We start from the raw sequence: 16664 nt of genomic DNA, 5'->3' as shown, positions 1-16664 counted from the left end.
TCAGACCTCACACACTGGATGCTCAAGGCAGTTGGACATAGTGGTGTATTAGAGGTAAAAAAAAAAATGATATAAATACTGTTCGCTTTCTCACACAAACCAATCGTTTCGTGTCTCTGGACATCAATGTGTCGTCATGAGCCGCAGGGTTTAATTTGGAGTTGTCTGTGCAAGTTTTTTTTTACTCTCATAGGTGGTGTTGACATGCATTATATGACTGACAGACCACAACGGTTGGAGTTAAAAATCATCATTTGTGTTCTACTGAAGAAACAAAGTCACCTACATCTTGGATGGGGGTAAGCAGATAAACATCAAATTTTGATTTTTGGGTGAACTATCCCTTTAAAACACATAAAGAAACCAATATGCTCAATGAAGATAAGGAGTCATTTGACAGAGAGTTTACTGAAGACAAAGTTCTCCACACGTCCATAGGCTATAGAAAATGAGTTTGAGGATCCAGCCATGAACTAACTTAGAATACAGAAACACTAGTACTTCTAGTCAAATGGGTTATCAGTTGACGTCATGCCTGCAGTTTCTGATTAACAGTACAGAATAAGAACATTCTAGCAACGTACGAAACTTTGGTAAGTGTTAGAGGTGAGTCATGCATTCAGGAAGAACAAGAATGAAGTTCAAACTGACAATTCTCTTTCTACAAAATATAACTCTTGATTAAACTGGTTGTATGAGCAAATTAATTAATTACACAACAAGTACACATTAATTCCCTGAAAGCCGGGCTAAATGAGTAAACACTGTTACTGCATTCCTGACATGGGTCAGACCCACAGATATTGCCTGTTACACAAATACCAGAATAGATAGACTGGTTATAAGAAAACTATGATTTTCAATTTATTATATAATACAAGAAGAGGGACAGTAATCTACCACCTTCAAGTAAATTTGGTTCACAAATGTTTCACATTCTGCCACCTGTATGTTGTCTTGTCTTTCACAAACATCACGTGTCTATTTTGACACCTGACCTGATGTTTGTGACTTATGTTTCATTATTTGCTCTCATATTTTACAGGAAGGACAACAAAAACAAACTAACTTGTAACCTATGTACCAAGCTTATGTCATTCTTTTAAGATTAAGTCTGCTTTGGAATTCTCTAATTTCTGATATTTTCCGCAGAACTAATTTATTAATATACATTAGTGCTAATGTACTAAAGCATTCATGTAATATATTTGAATTTTGCTCACTTCACCTTTTAACTGCATTTTATATGCAACGAGACACTCTGTACATTACCTATCTCACCGGGAGATGGCGCTATTGTGAAGCCACCGTTCTTGATCCGTGTGTGTGTGAATGTTTAGTGACCAAGATAGTATATTCAATTGCGAGGAAAAAGTGCTATTAGGATGTAATTCGGTTAGTATTAAAGACAAGGCAAACCCATTTTAAGGCAAGCCACTAAGGTTAGCAAGAAATAACCTAACGCTGCAGTAGGGAAGGAGTTTTTTAATGGATGTCAATTGAATGAACAGCTTTTGGTTTATTCAGCGTAGTGTACCTGCTACCCTCCATCGTATCTCCAATAATAAGACCATCTTTGGTAGTAGTACGTCTTGGCAAAAGTAGCAAAGTCACATTAATCATTAAAATCATAATAAAATGTTACCGGATAACCTTAAACAGAAACTTTAAGTAGTTTTCCTAGTCAAATGACTGAAAACAAACTGTATGTTGCTGTCTGTGAGACAAATGTAGTCCTACTTGAAGATGAGGGTTTACTATATTTTATTTAATCTGTAAAAAGTCAAGAGTGAAGTTTTCCTTGGAGAGTCTTTAGATGTGCTTTTGCAAAGAGTTTTCATGTTGTTATATTAATGATTACATATATCAGTGCTTTATATTAGAAAGAAATGAATAACAGTCACAATATTTTAAAACATTTTTAATGTTCACAATTAATTATTTTTTATTCTAAGAAAATACTAAGAATTAAATGGAAACATTTAGACTTCCACTTATATGTGAAGCATGTATCATATAATGGCATTTCAGTAGTACTGGATGAAAATTAATCAGTCATGTTTATTTTGTCATAAACATTAGGAAATTAAGGCATACAACCTGCAAGAGGCTTCAAAGAAAAAAGAAGAATATAAAAGAGGTGAGATTTACCTGAAGACAAACTGTTTGAACACCTTAAAAATAAAATCATCTCTCAAGAACAAAATACTGATGTTCCACAGCAGATCTCAGGGAGGAAGAACACTGTGCAAAACGTTTCAGGATTAATGCTTAAAAAGATGTTTGTCCAAGTTGTACAAACCTTAATTGACATCTAGAAGTCTTACAGAGGGAATACCTTCCAGTTTGCGTGGGATTCATGTGCATGTTTCACTACATATGAAAGCATTTAACCTGCAATTTATGTGTTGCCAACATTGTTGCTACTCTCACATTTACATGTGAATCACTTGCACAGATTCATTGTCATCACAGTATCATATTCATAGTTCCTCAAACTAAATGTGGCAACTTCTCAACAGTCTTTTTCTACTTTTTAGTTGCATCACTTTTGTAGCGTTTTTTTTCAGCCTCAATGATCTCTGAAACGACAGAGGGGTCATCAAGCGTGGAGACGTCTCCCAGACTGCTAGTGTCGTGCATGGCGACCTTTCGCAAGATTCTCCTCATGATTTTTCCAGAGCGTGTTTTAGGAAGACGCTTCACAACCTTAAAGAAGAGAGCAGAGATGCTTTCACAGCTGACAAAACAAATAAATCTTCAAACCATTCATGCAGACAGTGATGATTTAGACAACATATTTTGGTTGATTCTGATATAAATGTTCTTGAATACATAAATATAGATCAACAATTAACACTGTACAATAAGGTTCAATAAAAAATGTTAATGATTTTACCAGGAAATGATCAGGGACGGCATATTTAGCTATTTTAGTAGCCACTAGACATCTCAGTTCTTCCACAACAGCCTGCTGGTTCTCAGTAGCAGATTCTTTTAAAACTACAAATGCAAATGGAACTGGTGAAAGAGAAAGACAGGAAGAGAAAGTGAGAGAAATGTAAACAGGCAAGGTAAAATCTGATTTACTTTAAGCACTGAATATTTTGTGACAGTTAACTATGTCTCTATTATTTTGTTGTTTTCACAATGACCAAAGGTGTTGTAAAGCGCACAATGAATTGGGTCAAAAGGTCTCTGCTTGTCGGGAGGGGGAGGACTGGCGTTCCAGATGGCTCATTAATGAAAATAGGTGGGATCGTCGGGGGACTCACCTTCTCCTTTGATCTCATGAGGAATTCCGATCACTGCAGTCTCAGGAACGTCTGGATGTTCATCCTGATGCCAGAGAAACACACAGTCATACAAAACGTTGATTCTCCTCAACCATTCAAAAGTTTGGGGTTGGGGTATTTAAAATGTTTTTGAAAGAAGTATTTTATGCTCACCAAAACTACATTTATTTAATCAAAACCAATATTGTGAAATATTATATTAAAAGAATGGTTTTCTAATCGAATATATTTTAAAATGTAATTTATTCCTGTGATGGCAAAGCTCCATTTTCATGAGCCATTACTTAAGTCTTCAGTGTCACATGATCCTTCAAAAATCATTCAATTACACGATTTGGTGCTCAAGAAACAAATCTTTCTATTATTATTATTATATATATTGAAAACCCTTGTGCTGCTTAATATCTTTATGGAAACAGTGATAATTAATTTAACCAGTTATTGTAGTGGTGTTTATGTACTGATTTATGCTTGTGATAAAGGACCGTCGGGTCTCACCAGTGCATCTTCTATCTCAGCGGTGCCCAGTCGATGCCCACTGATATTGATGACGTCATCCATTCGTCCTGTGATCTGGTAGTAACCGTCTTTGGTGCGGTGTGCCCCATCACCCGTAAAATACTGACCTATGGCATGGCATCAATTATTTCTCTGATCACTATCGTTTCGAATTTTTATGGAGTAAAAAGCTAATTGGAGTTATTGTGAGCGCAATCCACAACAATAGCAAGAACATTTGAAAATCCAAAAAGATTATTTTGACATTTTCCCAGCCAGGACTTGCTAACATTCCTATCATAGTCTCACTTTGAAATCAAAGTCAGAAAGAACATTTGAATAAGTACCCAAACTTTTCTTTTTCATAACTTTTATAACAAGAAGGAGCTTAAAGAGCCCCAGGGGTCTCACTCACCTTGGTACGGTTTAAAATATGCATCCACGAATCTCTGGTGGTCTCCAAATATGGTTCTGGCCATTCCAGGCCATGGCTGGCTGATGCACAGAGCTCCATTGACATCATTTCCTGATATGATCTGTCCCTGTTGAAGAACCAAAAGGTTGGTTATTATTTCAAACATGTGCATTGGGAGGTCCTGTCTCTCAGTTGATCTTCATGGGAGGGGGTAACAATCTCTGTGAATAGCCCCAGAGTGTAACAAAAGAGTGCCTCAGAGGAAGTTGGACCTGCTCCAGCTCACATTATTGCTGTTTTTCTTTCTTTCCAGCTGCAGAAGAGAATTTGACATCCATCAAGGTCTGTAACACAAAGCTTTCCTTAATAAAAGTGGGGGAAGCTGAGTGCATTGGATCCAGGCAGAGCCAGGCAATATTACCCTTGTATAGGTCTGAATAGGTCAGTCTGCTAACAATTATCTAGAACAACTACTCTAGAAACACCTAAAAACATTGGGCTTGCCAGGCAGTAAAGAGCTAATAAGAAGATTATGAATATATCTTACATTTGGAGCTTTATATCTCACAATTATGACTCTTTTTTTTTTTTATTTCAGATTCTGTATCTTACTATTGGGGCTTCATATCAAACAATTATTACTTTATTTCATAATTGTAACTTTTTTTCAGATTATGACTATTTCAAAATTGCAATTTATTTCTTATAAATGCGGTTTTATATCTATGACTTTTTTCACAATTGTAATTTTTTTTAGATTATGACTATTTCAAAATTGCAATTTATTTCTTATAAATGCGGTTTTATATCTATGACTTCTTTTTTCACAATTGTAATTTTTTTCAGATTATGACTATTTCAAAATTGCAATTTATTTCTTATAAATGCGGTTTTATATCTATGACTTCTTTTTTCACAATTGTAATTTTTTTTAGATTATGATTATATCAAAATTGCAATTTATTTCTTATAAATGCGGTTTTATATCTATGACTTTTTTCACAATTGTAATTTTTTTTTGATTATGACTATATCAAAATTGCAATTTATTTCTTATAAATGCGGTTTTATATCTATGACTTCTTATTTCACATCTGTAATTTTCTTTTAGATTATGACTATATCTTACAATTGGGGCTTTATATCACACAATTATGTTTTTTTATTTCACAATTATCTCACAATCGCAACTTTATTTTTAGCTATTTACACTTTATATCTCACAATGTCTTTTTTTATTGTGACTTACAATTACATTTTCTTTTTTTTCCTTTGAGGTTGACATGCTTTTATAGCATTGTGTCGTTGAAGAATTGAACCTGCTATAAATGCACCCTATGTTCCTAAACAACAAGTGAACAAGCAGTGAGTCAGGACATAAATAAACAAGTATAGATCACCTTCTCCCCAAGCAGTGCTGGCTGGATGCCAAAAAATGGTCTCATAGCCATGGCAGGCCGGATCTCTGCTCCCGGTTCAGCTGGGAGAGGGGCGATACACACACCGCCAGTTTCTGAAGAGAGAGAGAGAGAGAGAGAGAGCCTGGTGAACTATTTATTTCTGAATAACGTCACGCATGGTAAATCATTTGATCAGTGCTGCCGGACTGAAGATCAAGCGCTTGATATACAGACGAGAACAGATGCAGCGATTTCATTTTACCTGTCTGCCACCATGTGTCCACCAGAGGGCATCGTCCATCCCCGACCACATTATGGAACCATTCCCACGCCTCGTGATTAATAGGCTCTCCAACTGCCAACAGATCACACATTCACATGGTCATTTACATAGACAATTTCATTGCCCAAAAATGCTGCACTTAAAAACATGCTCCCTATGTTGATATGATTGAGTGACTTTGCAATTCAAGGAAATCTTAGCCCTGTTTTTTCAAGTGGAACTGACAGGGGCTAACAAAACCCAGACCGGCTGCGCACACAATCTAGTGTCCTTGATGCTTGGCACAAAGTCAGATTTTCCATTGTTGAACTCAAAGGCTGTGTGACTAGACTCATTAAAAATAATCCAGAGTAAGCAGGCTAAACTTTAACTGTGGCTGAATGCTCTCCCACAAGGAGCTGACTATACCAGCGTAGAGGAAGTACAATATCTGGCCTCGAAAGAGCAGCCCAGATATTGTACTTATTCAGTTCAATTTCTGAAAATGGTGACCTTTGACCTGGAGAGCTGATGAGTTCCTCATCCCCATTGTGCTGGTGCAATGCACTTATTCCTCTTGCTACAGGAGCAATCCACCTGAAGTAACCCGGGGTTAAGTTGTAATACGCTGCTAAAAAGTGTGTTAAATGATCAATAACACACTGACTTTCACACTGCTGAAACGAAACAAAAGTGAAACAGTTAAGTCTCAAGATGTATTTACAAAATTTTCAAAGCGATACGGTTTAAAAAATATTTATTTTTCTAATTATTTAATTAAAAAGTAATTAGAATAATTTTCATTGAAATTGTGAAAATTAAGAATTAATACAATTCATATTGAAACAATGTTTTTTTTCTCTCTAATGCTCACCAAGGCTGCATTCATTTGATCAATATAAAGTTATATTGTGAAATATTATTACATTATAATGTAAACCATTTTCTTTTTTTATATTTTATAAAATGTTATTTATTCCAGTGATGGCAAGGCTGAATTTTCAGCATCATTTCTTCAGTCTTCAGTGTCACATGATCCTTCAGAAATCATTCTAAATGCTAAATGCATATGCTGATTTGCTGCTCAAGATATATTTCTTATTATTTTTCAGGATTTTTTTTAATGAATAGAAAGTTCAAAAGAACAGCATTTATTTAACATGTTTTTTTTGCAACATAATAAATGTATTTACTATCACTTTTTTTGATCAATTTAAAGGTGCCATCGAATTGAAAATTGAATTTACCTTGGCATAGTTGAATAACAAGAGTTCAGTACATGGAAATGACATACAGTGAGTTTTAAACTCCATTGTTTCCTCCTTATATAAATCTCATTTGTTTAAAAGACCTCTGAAGAACAGGCGAATCTCAACATAACACCGACTGTTACGTAACAGTCGGGATCATTAATATGCACGCCCCCAATATTTTCATATGCCAGCCCATGATCGAGGCATTACACAAGGGCAGCCAGTATTAACGTCTGGATCTGTGCACAGCTGAATCATCAGACTAGGTAAGCAAGCAAGGACAACAGCAAAAAATGGCAGATGGAGCAATAATAACTGACATGATAACATGATATTTTTAGTGATATTTGTAAATTGTCTTTCTAAAAGTTTTGTTAGCATGTTGCTAATGTACTGTTAAATGTGGTTAAAGTTACCTTCGTTTCTTACTGTATTCACGGAGACAAGAGCCGTCGCTATTTTCATTATCAAACACTTGCAGTCTGTATAATTCATAAACACAACTTCATTCTTTATAAATCTCTCCAACAGTGTAGCATTAGCCGTTAGCCACGGAGCATAGCCTCAAATTCATTCAAAATCAAATGTAAACATCCAAATAAATACCATACTTGCGCGATTAGACATGCTCCATGACGAACACTTTGTAAAGATCAATTTTGAGGGTTATATTAGCTGTGTGAACTTTGTTTATGCAATGATAGAGTCGAGCGCTCGGGAGGGGGCGGAGAGTGCGAGCAATTAAAGGGGCCGCAGCCTGAATCGGCGCATTTCTAATTATGCCTCAAAATAGGCAGTTAAAAAAATTAATTTAAAAAAATCTATGGGGTATTTTGAGCTGCAACTTCACAAACACATTCAGGGGACACCTTATATTACATCTTGTAAAAAAACGTTCGAAGGCACCTTTAATACATTCTTGCTGAAAAAACTTACTGACCCATTTGAATGGTAGTGTACCGTTCCAAACAAATATTATATATTATAGCTCCAATAAAAAAATATACATTTGCTATTAAACTTTTGAAGTCTCACCAGATGCAAGGGTCTTCAGTGATGACCTGTCATAATTCTTCACCCAGTTTTCTTCATATTTCAGGAGTAATCTGATGGCAGTTGGAGCTCCATAAAACTGGTTTATTCGTAACCTCTGAACTGTCTCCCAGTAACGACCTAAAACAGTCACAAAACACATTCTAACAGTCAGGACAAAGATAATAAAGTGTCTGATTTACAACCAGACAGCATTTCAACAAAACACATAAAAAATATGAAAATCAACAGTAATGATGACTAATTAAAGATATTATACAAACACATTGCCAAATTGATACCAGCACAGAAACAGAGGTTTTGAAAAGCAGGTTTTTTTAGAAGTACATCAAAGGAAATGTTTCCCGTAGAGGTCACATTGTAAAGAGCACACTGCTTTACGGCCACTTATGGCTCATTTCCATTAAAATACACTCATAAAGGCAGATAAGACACATTATACAGGTTAATGTGTCACAGGATTTTATCTGAGAACAGAACAAAAAGAAGTTTCTTCATTCTGAAGGGCTGGGAGGGACAGTAACACTGACATGATCTAGAGGGGTCACCACCTCTATCAGAATGGGAACAGGAACACGACTGACACAATTACTAAACTTAAAGGCCCGCTGAAATGTCTTGGAATGCATTTATTCAATGTATTGATGTAATTTCAACTGAAACAGGAAGACGGGCGATATATCGAACAGCCCTGCCCCTTTTTAAAAATAGCCAATAGCGTTTAATTTATATCACAGCTCGGTCAGAGCTGTTAAACTCAGTAAAACCTCTGTTTCCTTTTAATATCTAACCGTTTATCCTCCTAATCTCCTTTATATCACTTTAAAATACAGCATTCTGTGCAGAATTTAAATGGGTTTGATACCTTTTGTGGTTTAAGCGTGTCCCTGGGCCATAGCAGACTGTGCTCGCGCTGCGTTATACGCGAAAACAGACTTCATTCACGTCAACGGAAAGCATATTTACAATGTCTGAATCGTTCCCTATCCCCTATATTGTGCACTATGTGCACTTTACCAGGTAGAAACTAGTAAATGTGTGAACAAATGACCGATTTCAGCCGCAGCTTCAGTGTCTGTTGATAGTGTAGGAGGGGGCGGGGCTTCAGATTCTAGAGAGCATTTGATTGGACAGGAGATTTGATGAGAAGCTGAAGTGCGCCGTGATGTCATGAAAATCCGTGATCCATTTTAGCAGAAGTGAGAGACTAAGTTTTGAATGCTTATATCTCCTAAATGCGAATTTTGTCATTGTTTTGGAACACACCTGCTTATTCATAACATTAAGGCTAACATATTCATACTAAAAGCTAAAAAACTTAAATTTTGATTTTATTTTCTCCTGATATTTCACCTGGATTGGGGTACACGGGTGTACTCTCAAACAGAACAGAAGTGGCTCCGTTACACAGAGGTCCGTACACCACATAACTGTGACCCGTAATCCACCCGATGTCAGCAACACAGCCAAACACATCTCCAGGTGTGTAGTCAAACACACACTGCAACGACAGACAGGTATAGAGTTACACAAATGGACAAAAATGACACCATCTAAAGATATTCAGATATATTCAAATTAACTGCTGAATGTATATTCATTGTGCATGCTATTGTAAATGTGGTTATAATATAAAACATTAGATGACACACATAAACTACAATGGAGTGTAAGGAAACTTTATTAAACTTTGCTCAGTGTTATGATCTTTAGCCAGTGTGACAGCATCAGTGCGATCAGAAAAGCTCAGAGACATACCTGGTGTGTGAGGGAAGCGTAGAGCAGGTAACCAGCCTGTGTGTGCACGATGCCCTTGGGTTTACCTGTACTGCCTGAGGTATACAGCATGAACAACATCTCCTCGCTGTCCATGGGCTCTGGAGCACAGACTGAAGACTGTCCTGCCATCACCTAACACAGACACTCATTTTATTTACATTATTAGACCATTTGACAAAATTTACTGCACTATTTTTATAATCAAATCTTCTTCTAATCTTGACAAAACACATGTCGCTGGAAAGGTCTGAGATTCAATGTTTGATGAATGTTGTATATTTAGTGAATATTTGGTGAATGTTGTACGATAGAAGTGATATTCTGAAAGAAATGATTACATTTCTAACAGGAGAACACATCAAACCAGGGTGTCTATTTTTGGTATAGCACCTAAACGAAAAATCTCATAGAAACCTCAATTTTTGTGATATCAACATCAAATTTGGAACACAACATGGTGAGACATATAGCTTTGATTTTGTAGAAATTTTAGTGTCTATGTAGTTGCATTGTAATTATCATGTATTAATTGGTAACTGAATCTATGCTTTTTTAACATTTCATTTAAAATAAAATCTTGTTAAACCTGTATAAATCCTTGTAAAGCTCAATAGAAGGAGGAGGTGTGAAGTTCTTCATTATCAAGGTGTGCTGTGACAATAGGATTTCTTTGATATGGAAGTCACACACAGTAGGAAGGACAACTTTCCACACCTTCACATGCGGCTGTGACTGCAGAGCTTCAGGAAGTTTCTCTGGTGTTCAGAACTGAATTAATTAATAATTGAACTGAAGTGAATTAATAATCACTCAAATGCAAGATAAATTTTAACAATCACCTGGATATCTAATATGCGTTTTCATGCAGGCATAAAAGTGTTAACTTTCAGTTACGTGCTTCGTTGTTATTGCCTTTTATCTGTTGTGTAATAAAATAATAATCTTTGTAAAGTCTAAATGGATTTTCCGCTTGTTTTGCCACCATTAATGTTGAAGACTAATGCGTTTCCTGCAAATAATGAGATTACATGAGATATTCACCCTGCAACCAAAACATTATTCTTAAAACATAACTCTAAAGCCAATTTAAACTGCATGTGGAGAGTTTACAGAGGCCCAGATCAGCCTTTCTTGTGTAATTCGGTATTTCCATGAACTGTCAGAAAATATAAAATACTTCCAAACTGGCAGAGCATCTGCCCACTATGTGACCAATTCTAGACAAGGAAAATTTGTGCCCTTGTACAGAGTGGGTGAACATCACTATAGGCAGACAGACATATCTAGAAAGACAAAATAAGACAGACAGACATGCCCCAACTACTCAAATGAAGTAAAAACAGAACTATAGTCCTAGTCTTCTGTCCTAATTAGGTACACATTCCTTCCTCACTTCACAAACCTTTAGAAAGTTGTGCAAAGCCCAGTGCCTTAAAGATAGCAGAAAGTGACCTACACACCGCACAGATATTAAATAATTGGAAATCGATATATTAATGAACATGTTATGATATATTAATGAACTGATTTTGGCAAATGTAAACCATTTTAATATCCTGCTTAAGTTAAAAAACTTCTCTCTTGTTGCAGTCATGTTACTTTTATTTTTTTTATGGCTGAAGAAAGTATCTTTCAACAGCACATTTGTTTTGTTTGGCACATTTGTAAAAACAGCAGACAAGGCTCAAAACAAGTAAAGATTCATTTTTCTTGACTGATTGAGACCATGGTTAAGATTTGACTTGGTTTGCCAACATTTTTACTCTGCCCAAAACAACATTTTTATTATTATTATTAATTTAAATGTATATTTTTATATTTATCTTTTTAAATTTCTGGTTTTAAGTGTGTGTGTGTGTGTGTTTTTTTGTACATCTAATAATATTTATTTTTTAAATGTTTAATATCATGTGTTGTATTTATTGTTGTTTAAAAAATTAGGATTTATTTTAATATATTTTCCACACATATAAATGTATATATTTTTTTTGTTAAGTTAAGGTATAATGCTGGCCCAATTTTTTCAGTCAACTCAACTGTGGACCATCCTTATTATTTAGCTCTGGCAAAAAAAAAAAAAAATGCAACAACAATTATGAAAATAATCACAAAATGTTTCTAATTTGGCTTTCTAATTTCTGTACTCTGCAAGAGGTCATTGTTGTGTGATTTACCTCATCTAATGGAATGTCTAGTTTTCCCATTGGCACGCTATTGTTAGTTCTCTTGGCCACAAACACATGCCGGACAGACGGACAGCTCTTCACTGCTTTGTCCACCGTGGACTTCAGATCGAAGAGACGGCCGCCCCTAATGCCTTGGTTGCATGTGATGACAAACTTGCACTGGGCTGTGTGTATTGGAGAGAAAATAAAAAATAAAACAGACATCAGAACAGGGGCTATTTTGACTGTGTACAACTGCTGATACAGCAACTGAGCTGGTGTGCTTGTTACCACTAACTGAGAGCAAAATTTAGATATGATGGCACTGCATGTGTAAACAACATACCTCATTTTAGGTCATTTTTAAGAAAGTAATTTTGCAATATTTTAAGAAATGTGTCTAAACTGCAGTGCCTTTGTTGGATTTTATGTTCATATAACATCAAATAAGATCAGAAAGAAACATCTGCTCAGTGTCTGTTTTATGAAATAAGATAAAGACAGGACAACAAACGCCCTCTGAAACTTATCTCTGTCCAGACCATCACGTACACATACATATCCCAAGATGCTCTACGTAGGGTTTACATTTTTACAATGCTCTAATGTAGCATGTATAAAACATTCAAAACATGGAACACAACTGATTTTTCAGTTGAGCTCAGTATTCCCTGAAAAGCATGCTGGGTTTTTACTAAAATAACTAGGAGAGAACATTATGTTCAATTTCAACAGTCAACAAGAAACTAAAATTGACTGTTTACTTTTTTAAAAAACATGATCTTGGTCTTATTGTGCACAATTCATCAGTGAATGCAAGGAAAAAAAAGTCTTTGTAATCTTTCACCAAAATATAATAACTCGCTCTACCTCTGAAGCAACGTGACTGACATCACAAAGCCAATTTTCTATTTATTTTATATTTCTATAGACCTACACTGCCATTCAAAGTTTGGGGCCGGCAAGATTTTTTTAAAAATGTTTTTAAAAGAAGTCTCTTATGCTCACCAAGGCTGCATTCATTTGATCAAAAATTATTACAATTTCAAAGAACGGTTTTCTATTTTAATATATATTAAAATGTAATTTATTCCTGTGATGGCAAAGCTGAATTTTCAGCAACCATTACTCCAGTTTCATATGATCCTTTATATGTTGAATAAATGGCATTTCATGCTTTCTTTATAGGTGCAGTAAGCAATTTCTGAGAAACATTGTTAAAAACTGTTGATATTTGAAATCAACCCAGACATATCCCTCCTTTCTTTAATCTGCTCCCAAAATGCACAAAAAAATCACGAAAAATAAAGATGACGGACGAATGGAAGAACAAACAAATGAGCATACAGTACACAAGAGTAAATACAAGCAAGAGTTCATTGTTAGTTGCCAGCAGCACACCAGCTACAGACAAACAATGACAATCAAAACTCTCCTGTTAGCTAACATTACAACAACAGCATATCTTGGTTTTGTGAAACATAGCAAAACCAATGATACTCACTCACAGAGGATGGAGCAGAAACAACGCAACCTCTGCTTCCGTTTTTCAGGCTTTCTCGCTTAGGTCTCTCCAGCGCTGGAAAGCTTTTCTAATATTAATGCGGGTCCTAAAGATCATAACCCTTCTTTTTCCAGTCATATTCCTCTGACCTTTTTTTTCTTTTGTAATGTCTCTCAGCCATCACTCTTTCTACAGTCTTTCTTCAAATCTCCCTCTTGCTCACTCTCTCTCCTCCCCATCATGAGTATAAACGCTCCACACTGCTGTTTGGCTACAAGTGTGTTGTGCTCGGTCTGATCCACTTTTACAGTGTTTCTCAGAAATCACTTACTGAACCGTTAAAGAGGCTAGAAATTGAAGCAACTGACCCTTTGCTAAGCCCCACCCTACATTACGGAGCACCTCAGCACTGATGGTGCATCATTTTCTCAGACAAGCTTTTGCACCTCTCTAATATCTGTGTGTTCACATAGTTTCAAACACAATTTCATAAAAATAAGCCAAATATACAAGATCACTTTAAATAGTGACACATGGTACACAGAGAGGATATAAGCAGTATAATTGACCTTAAGTTGAAATAACATTTTTTTTTTTTTTGCACAGTTTTGTATTTGTGCAAATAATGATAAAATTATAGTGTGGGGTATAAAAATACCCCACATTATTTTACTCACCATCCTGAATTCTGCCAGCCAGAGCCTCTGAGCTGAACCCTGCAAACACCACAGTGTGTACGGCACCGATACGGGCACAGGCCAACATGGCTGCTACTGCCATGGGAGACACAGGCATGTAGATGGCCACCCGCTCTCCCCTCTGGACTCCATGACTTTTCAACGTATTGGCAAGGCGACAGGTCATCTCCAGAAGCTCCCTGAGATTTGATATAAACATACAGCTGAGTAACAGGAAATCATGCGGGTGGGAATGTATTTAAGTGAATCTGTGATGGTTCAATTTCAAGTGGTTCAAGTGCTGAACTGAAGTGGAAACTTAGTAGTCACATCATGGTCATTATTATGCACATTTGTTGTCAAACGGGCATTTATGGGTGTAGTTTCGTGATCTATTTATACTGTACTATAATAAAATACTGGCAAGCTTTTGTTGGCCTACTGAATATATTATTATGCCAGATTGCCTATGAGGGAACTTAATCTTGATTCAACAGATCATAAATGAGAAACAGACACGTGTGTGCCTAAGCAGAGAATTGTACAGTACAGCCTGTGTACTGTACATACGTCAGGCCTCAAGCATTTGTTGATCTCCTCCATATGGTTGTGAGATCAGATACAAAAACACTTTCATTTTCATACTAATGCATATAAATGTCTTCTAACTTCCTGTTTACCAACGGAAGCAGGAAAGTGACGTGCGCTGTGCTAACCGTGTCATCATTTACACACATGACCTATTGTGCAATCTGACTGCTGCTTCACAAAACACCCTGAAATGATTCCTATCTGACCTAGAACAAGAGATACTGGAAAACTAATCTTCAGATCTCTGTATTAAAAGATGAGAAATAGTTAAATTTCAAGGTTCAGTGAGCAGTCAGGATCAGAGGAAACTGCCTGCTGACCATCGTGTTTTGGTAACAGGGAATACAGTAGATTCTGTAAATATTTAGCCTACTGTTAACAGCAGTGATCTGAACCACAGCCAGGAACATTCAACCTTTATTTCAGGCACTAGAGAGTGGGGGAACTGACATTCCATCACAGGACCCTCAAAACCAGCCTTTGTTCTCTATCAGAAAAGAACATGTGAAGGAATTCCCCCCAAACTTTTCAGTAGTGTGCTCTCATACCACATTAATATTAATAAAAGCCAGAATAGTATATAAATAATATTAACGATGCAACGTATAACTACTGGGATATAGTAACTAAAAGCAAAGCAACCAGCATGTTATGAATAAGCATGAAGTAACTAACAGACTAAATGCTAGTTACTACTTGAATATATACTATCCTAACAATAAAAAAAAAAAAAAAAAAAAAGTAACAGCAACATAAAAGTGTATACTGGTTAGTTAAAAAACACATGTTAAAACTTCTTGCTGCAATCCCTGTGGGTAGAAAATGTAAAACTGTGGGTGGGTTTGGGTTTGAGGTTGAGGTTGGGGGTGGGTAATGATAAGGCCACATGTGAATTTCACAGGAGCTTCATGTACCTGTATGTGATCCTTTCCTCTGTGCCAGGTTCATCTTTTTCCCAAATCAAGGCCACTCTGTTGGGATCCTTTGCCACGTGTACATCCAAACAATTCTCTGTCAATCATTGTAAGAGGAAATTACTACTGTTTAATGTTGACAAGAAAGTTGTTCTTTGTGCAATTATAAAGCATGGGAAAATGTAAGTATTACCATCTCAGTTAAGATAAAATACACTCATAACTTCTGATTGACATAAATGAAGTTTCAGTCATATTGGGAAGTGGAGTAAAGAAAAGGTGCAACACTCACCCGAGACATTAAGTTGCCCTCCAAGAAACCAGTTGATTTTCCCGCTGGAGAGATCACAGTCCGTCACTTGATCGAAAGGTTTGGTCCATGCCAGCCTCTCCTTGGCAATGGATCCCCAGAAAGTTTCTGGGTCTTTGACTGACAGTTCATATAAATCTGCGTAGGTCTTTCCAGCGAGATGCGAGCAGAGGTCCGGCTGAGCCGCGCTGATGCTGCTGGTGGACTGAGACCTCGCATGACACCGTGAGATGAACACAACACTTCTGCGCAAACATTTCTTGTTCCTAAAGACAATGTTTCCCCTGGCCAAAGAATTCAGCAAACTTGTGCCCACACGTCCAGCCATTATTCCGCCCAGTTTGTGCTGGAGTGAAGTTTGCTCAAGTTTCCACAGCCCGTGACTGCTTGTTGTTCCTCCGAAGAGAGGGAGGAGGAAACTTGTTGACAAAGAGCTGGTCTGAAGAATATCTCACTTCAAACCGCCCACTAAATCAGCTTCACAATGAACCAAAACACCCCATGAATCACTAGTGCTGTGCCTTTTACCATCCATTACAACACTGCC

General features: G+C 36.5%; 1 protein-coding gene across 1 annotated transcript; it reads right to left on the bottom strand.

Moving 5' to 3' along the window:
* Nucleotides 1-1905: 1905 nt before the first annotated feature.
* On the bottom strand, nt 1906-16655 carry acss1 (acyl-CoA synthetase short chain family member 1). Its single transcript, XM_048191318.1, has 14 exons — nt 16100-16655; nt 15808-15904; nt 14303-14502; nt 12131-12306; nt 9936-10088; nt 9531-9678; nt 8160-8297; nt 5872-5964; nt 5610-5722; nt 4210-4336; nt 3795-3922; nt 3276-3339; nt 2900-3021; nt 1906-2709 (listed from the first exon to the last, which is right to left on the bottom strand). The coding sequence occupies exons 1-14, from the start codon at nt 16443-16445 to the stop codon at nt 2530-2532; spliced, it is 2085 nt and encodes a 694-aa protein (XP_048047275.1). The 5' UTR covers nt 16446-16655; the 3' UTR covers nt 1906-2529.
* Nucleotides 16656-16664: the final 9 nt, after the last annotated feature.

Source organism: Megalobrama amblycephala, linkage group LG5, assembly GCF_018812025.1.
Source record: "Megalobrama amblycephala isolate DHTTF-2021 linkage group LG5, ASM1881202v1, whole genome shotgun sequence".
Classification (NCBI taxonomy): Eukaryota; Metazoa; Chordata; class Actinopteri; order Cypriniformes; family Xenocyprididae; genus Megalobrama; species Megalobrama amblycephala.
This window is presented reverse-complemented; position numbering and strand designations above follow the sequence as displayed.